At 39.8% G+C, this 6,403-nt stretch overlaps 1 protein-coding gene across 1 annotated transcript; it reads right to left on the bottom strand.

The window, feature by feature from the left end:
• Positions 1 to 1,396: 1,396 nt before the first annotated feature.
• Positions 1,397 to 2,359, bottom strand: LOC140897296 (olfactory receptor 11A1-like). Its single transcript, XM_073309741.1, has one exon. It carries the CDS (start codon positions 2,357 to 2,359, stop codon positions 1,397 to 1,399), a length of 963 nt encoding a protein of 320 aa, XP_073165842.1.
• Positions 2,360 to 6,403: the final 4,044 nt, after the last annotated feature.

The following is a 6,403-nucleotide window of genomic DNA, read 5'->3' as shown; positions in this document are numbered from 1 at the left end:
AAGAATGACAGCCCTCAAGCCTAAAACAAAGACTCACCAGCAACTACACACCACACAACAAAAACACCAACCCAGGAACCAAACACTGCAACAAACCTCGGTGCCAACTCTGTCCACATATCTATTCAAGGGACACCATCATAGGACCTAACCACATCAGCCACACCATCAGGGGCTCATTCACCTGCACATCTACCAATGTGATATATGCCACCATGTGCCAGCAATGCCCCTCTGCCATGTACATTGGCCAAACTGGACAGTCTCTACGCAAAAGAATAAATGGACACAAATTTGACATCAGGAATTATAACGTTCAGAAACCAGTAGGAGAACACTTCAATCTCCCTGGTCACTCAATAACAGACCTAAAAGTGGCAATTCTTCAACAAAAAAAACTTCAAAAACAGACTTCAACAAGAAACTGCAGAACTGGAATTAATTTAAACTGGACACCAAATTAAGCCTGAATAAAGACTGGGAGTGGATGGGTCACTACAAAAACTAATTTTCCCTCAGTTGATATTCACACCTTCTTTTCAACTGTTGGAAATGGGCGACGTCCACCTTGATTGTATTGGCCTTGTTAATACTACAGAAGTAATCAACCACTGAAAATAGGCCACTTCCACCTTAACTGAATTGGCCTCGTTAGCACTGACCCTCCACTCAGTAAGGCAACTTCCATCTTATTATATATATACCGCTGACTGTATTTTCCACTCCATGCTTCTGTTGAAGTGGGTTTTAGCCCATGAAAGCTTATGCCCAAATAAATGTGTTAGTCTCTAAGGTGCCACAAGGACTCCTCTTTGTTTTTGCTGATACAGTCTAACACGGCTACCACTCTAAAAATTGACAACAGAGGATCCTAATCAGTGGAGAATGAATGTCATTGGCTTCAGTGGGAGTGGAAGAGACCCAGAGCCACTCCAAAGATGTTAAGCTCCTTGCAGAATTTGGGCACTTGTGTTCATGTACGGATGAATGTATGGATGCATGAAGCAGAGTGCTTTACTGAAATGTGTGTCTGGAAAAGAAAACATTTTTCTTAAAGAATGTCTCTTACAATATCAAGATATCATCACATCCGATGAAGTGAGCTGTAGCTCACGAAAGCTTATGCTCAAATAAATTGGTTAGTCTCTAAGGTGCCACAAGTCCTCCTTTTCTTTTTACAGTATCAAGTTTTGTATAAAGAAATGTGTATTAAATGTATGAAAGATTAATACTGAAAAAGTATCCAAGTAAAAGAAAGAAAGAAAGAAAGAAAATGGATGAAGTAAGGTCAATGAGGGGTTCTCAAGGACTCTCCTATTCTCAAGGACTCCAATGGGCCATGTCTAAGAAACTATTTCAGTCCATCTCTATTTTACTATATGCTAAGATTTGTCCTTTAAGGTTCTATGCCTTTTCTGGAAGCAATCAGTTTAAGAATAGCTTTTCTCAGGGACTCATTGACCTCTTTGTTTCTCAGGCTATAGATGACAGGATTGATCATGGGAGTCAGGACTGTGTAGAAGACAGAGAAGAGTTTGTGTAGGATCTTGGGAGTATTAGCTGTTGGAGCCACATAGACAGTAATCAGTGTCCCATAGAAAACTATAACCACAATGAGGTGAGAGGAGCAGGTGGAAAAGGCCTTTTGCCTCCCCGTGGTGGAAGGGATTCTCAGGATGGTGGCGATGATACAAACGTAGGATGTCAGGGTCAGTAGACAGGGCACAATTGTCCCTATGGCAGAGATAGTAAATGTTACCAGTTGAAGAGTCTGGGTGTCATCACAGGACAGCTTAATCATGGGTGAAAAATCACAAAAGAAATGATCAATTTCTTTGGAATTACAGAACGTTAATTGGAAAAAGAAAATATCTACTATGGCACAGCCCACAAGGCTACTTATCCAGGACCCAGCCACCAGTTGGCAACAAACCCTGCCATTCATCAGAGCATCATAACGGAGTGGATTGCATATCGCTAAATACCAATCATAAGGCATTGCCATGAGCAGCAGACATTCTGCAGTTGACATGACACCAAATAAGTATAATTGCAGAATGCAGCCCTTTACAGAAATGGATCTGTCCCCAGTCAGGAGACTGGCCAGCAGCCTGGGCAGGATGGTGGAGGTGTAGCGGGTCTCCAAGCAGGACAAGTTCCCCAGGAAGAAGTACATGGGGATGTGAAGGTGCTGATCAGTCACAACTAGCGCAATAATGAGGATGTTCCCTGCCACAGTCACAATGTAGATCACTAGAAACACGAGGAAGAGAAGGGGCTGCAGCTCAGGGACATTCCCAAATCCTAAAAGGATGAATTTCACGATGGGTGTTTGATTTCTTCCTTCCACTTTCTCCATAATCTGTATCTAGAAAAAGAAAACCATTAAATATTGATGGAGTGCACGCCGTCAGTTTGTGCTGTTGGATACACTAGCAGAAACCTGGAGTAGGTAACCTCATACCACTGCATCTCTCCACTAGAAGAATGAAGTTGTTAATAAACAGAGGAAGACTAATATAATCAAGAGATTGAGCTTCCAATGCAGGTGAACCAAGAGCATGGAACCCTACTGAATTACGGAAATGTCCCCTCTAACTCTCTTATGCTTTCTTGAACGTTAAATAAAGACTTTTAGGCTGGGATTTTGGAATACCTTAATCCTATCAGTGTCATAGCAACAAATCTAGAAGACATAAACAAAATCAAGAGATTGGAAACGAAAGATATTTAGAGTTCAACGACTGGTAGTCTAACCTGCAGTTGGGAGGTGTAATTCCCGGCTTGGGTAGAGGTACATATACTAGCTATGGTCAAGCGAGCAGGATAAAAATAGCAGTGAGAACAGGACAGCACATACAGGGGCTTGGGAGGGCCGCCTGTGGACGTACCTAGGATCTCAGATGGGATTGTGCTCGGGCAGCTCCTCTGTGCTGCCGAGGCCACACTACTATTCTTAGCACAATAGCTCCATCACAGATAATGTGTGTAGGTCACCGGAGCAGGGAATTACACTGCCCAGGTGCAGCATAGACATAACCCAGGAGACACACACCGAACACCAAAGAGGCTGCGGTTCGTATGAAGGTCTGTCCAGCTGTCCTCTATCACAGCAGATTCAAAGAAGAATTTGCACCATTTAATAGATACAGCTGAGAAACAGACAAAGACAAACATTAACCTAAACACAGACCATGGGCTGTTACCGATCTCAATTACGCCAGGGTAAATTGCATCCGCTTTATGTGGATTTACACAAGAGCAACTGAGACTGGAATCCAACCCCATTTAAAGAAATGTAAGTGAAATAGAAACGAAAATTCATCAAGATAGAAATAAGAGAGTCGTTTTTATTCAGAAAGGAGAATGTGCCTGGAGAAAAATTTAAAAAATGGAGAAAACGAAAGAGATAAATAAACAGAATAAGATAAAAATATAGTGTGAGAGAGAAAGAGGAGAGAGACTGAGTTTATTTCTCCAAATTTTTGAGCAATAAAATACAGATCTGTTCAAAGAGAAGTAGCATATACTTTCTGTTAAAGCAAAGGTATCAGAACTAATAAATCTGAAATCTCTTCAGTAGTCGTCCCCTCAATAGCATTCATCACCATAAACTTTTCTGAGACATTTACATGCCCCATTTTGGGTTTATGTCCCACCTTCCATTCCTGTTTTTGGTTGCGTACATTTGGTTGTTAGTCATTTTGAAAAAAAAATATTTGTTTTTAATGTTTGGACCGGGGAAGGTTGTATGCTTGTGTTTTGATAAATTTGGCTGATTTCTTAGAAAAAAGGGAAGGGTTAGGTCAAAAGAATAGAAAGAGAGAGCTTAAAGAAAAGGAGTTTTTAAAAAAGAAAGATTGTTTAGGTTTATTAAGGAGAGAGGTTTTCAAAGAGTAAAGATTGGTTATTAAAGAAAGGACAGATTTTTTTGTTTAGGTTTATTAAGGAGAGAGGGTTTTAAAGGAAAAAAAAAAAGAAGAACAGAAGGAAAGACCTTAATGAAAAGCAGTTTAAAAAATAAAAGATTGGTTAGGGTAGATTTAGTAAGAAGAGTGGTTGGTTATTAAGGAAAGGAAAGATTTTTGGTTAGGTTTACTAAGGAGAGAGGGTTTTAAAGACAAAAGTTTGAAAGAAAGGTTATTATAAAATACAAAAAAATGTAATAAATGAGGAAATATCAAGGTGGCTTGAAATAGGAGCATTTAAAAAGAGTTATTTTGGAAATAAAAAAGGAAAATATAAAGGGAAAAAGAATTAGGCTGAAAGAGAGCACATGCCAGAAAAAAAGGGAATTTTAAAAATTAGGAAGAAAATCTGTATTCAGTGACAAAGGGCTGTGTGAAAGAGATAAAGTATAGAAAACGAGAGAGAGAGAGAGAGATGCTTTTCTGTTCATGAGCAGAACACAGGGCTGCGTGAAAGAGGTAAAGTTTAGAAAACAGCAAGAGAGAGAAACATCTTTTTTTGTTCATCAGCAGAACACATGGCTAGTGAGAGAGGTAAATTATAGAAAGCGGTAGCAAGAGGTAAGCAGCAAGCTTACCCAGTGGCTGTCCCTAGGGAAATGATAACGATACCAGAGGCTGTGAGCCTTGGGAGGAAACCCTGCAATCAGAAGCTGTTCTACAGCCCATCGCCTCCTCCTTCCTCCCTCCCTCCCTCCCTCTCCTCTCCTCCCCTCCCCACCCCTCCTGAGATAAGCCCTGCATGAAAGATATTTCCACAACCTTTTCATATAGTTAAAGTTTTACCGAAAATTGACTTTTAATTTAAGTTTTGTAAAAGAATATACACTTAAAAGATAAGCGTGTTTGAAGAAACATTTCCCCAACACAAAAATAATGAGGAATCCCTGTGGCACCTTAGAGACGAACAAATTTATTTGGGCATAAGCTTTTATGGGCTAACACCCACTTCATCAGATGCATGGAGCTGACAAGAAGGTGTGAGTATCAGCAGAGGGAAAATTACTTTTTGTAGCGACCCATCCATGCCCAGTCTTTTTTTAGGCCTAATTTGATGGTATCTAGCTTGCAAATTAATTCCAGTTTTGCAGTTTCTCTTTGGAGTCTGTTTTTGAAGTTTTTTTGTTGAAGAATTGCCACTTTTCAGTCTGTTATTGAGTGTTCCGGGAGGTTGAAGTGTTCTCCTACTGGTTTTTGAATGTTAGAATTCTTGATGCCTGATTTATGTCCATTTTGCATAGAGACAGTCTGGTTTGGCCAATGTACATGGCCGAGGGGCATCTCTGGCACATGATGGCATATGTCACATTGGTAGATGTGCAGGTGAATGAGCCACTTTAGCTCTGTCACACAGCCCTTTGTCATTCAACACAGGCTTTCCAGCTACTTTTTAAAATCCCTTTTTTTTTCCATCTTGTGCTTTCTTTCAACCTTATTTTTTTTTACCTGGATATGTTCTTCTTTATTAAAAAAATCTCTATTTTAAATGCTCCTCCTTCAATCCACCTTTATATTTTCCTCTTTTATTTCAATTTTGTTTAGTTCTATAATAACCTTTCTTTCAAACCTTTGTCTTTAAAACTCTCTCTCCTTAATAAACCTAACCAAAAATCTTTCCTCTCTTTAATAACCAACCTCTCTCCTTACTAAAGCGAACCAATTCTTATTGTTTTAAACCTCCTTTTCCTTAAGTCATCTCTTTCGATTCTTTCAGATTAACCCTTACTTTTTCTAAAAAAAAATCAGCCAGACGTGTCAAACCACAAGTACAAAACATTCCCCTGTCCAAACATAAAAAAAAATTATATGTTTCAAAATAGCCAAAGGTGTCAAACTGTACACAACTGAAAGCGGGAACGGAGGGCAGTACATTCACCTGAAATGGGGCCTGGAAACAGGGCAGAAAAATATATAGTGGTAAATTCTATCAGGGGTTAACTCCTCTCTTCCTTGCTTTTCCCTTATGCACTTTTTATCTCCTCATTCACTAGTTTATGATGCACCCATAGAAACTATGTCTACACCGGGAATGTTAATGGTACATTGACAATGGTGCAACATAAAGGTATGACAGAAAAATGGAAATCCAGAAAAACACAGAGAGAGAGAGAGACGAGAGAGACTCTTTGTTTTATTTCAAAAATTGTACAAGCAATAAATGTCACATTTGAGGAAAAGAAACAGAGTCTTGTCGTGAAAAAGAAAATACACACACAAGGAGTCAATAAACTAGATACATTCATGGAGGACAGGTCCATCAATGTCTATTAGCCAGAATGGGCACGGATGGTGTCCCTAGCCTCTGTTTGCCAGAAGTTGGGAATGGGCAATAGGGTATGGATCAGTAGATGATTACCTGTTCTGTTCATTCCCTCTGAAGCACCCGGCATTAGCCACTGTCAGAAGACAGGATACTGGACTAGACGGACCTTTGG

The sequence above is a fragment of the Lepidochelys kempii genome, chromosome 13 (assembly GCF_965140265.1).
Source record: "Lepidochelys kempii isolate rLepKem1 chromosome 13, rLepKem1.hap2, whole genome shotgun sequence".
NCBI classification, from domain to species: Eukaryota; Metazoa; Chordata; order Testudines; family Cheloniidae; genus Lepidochelys; species Lepidochelys kempii.
This window is presented reverse-complemented; position numbering and strand designations above follow the sequence as displayed.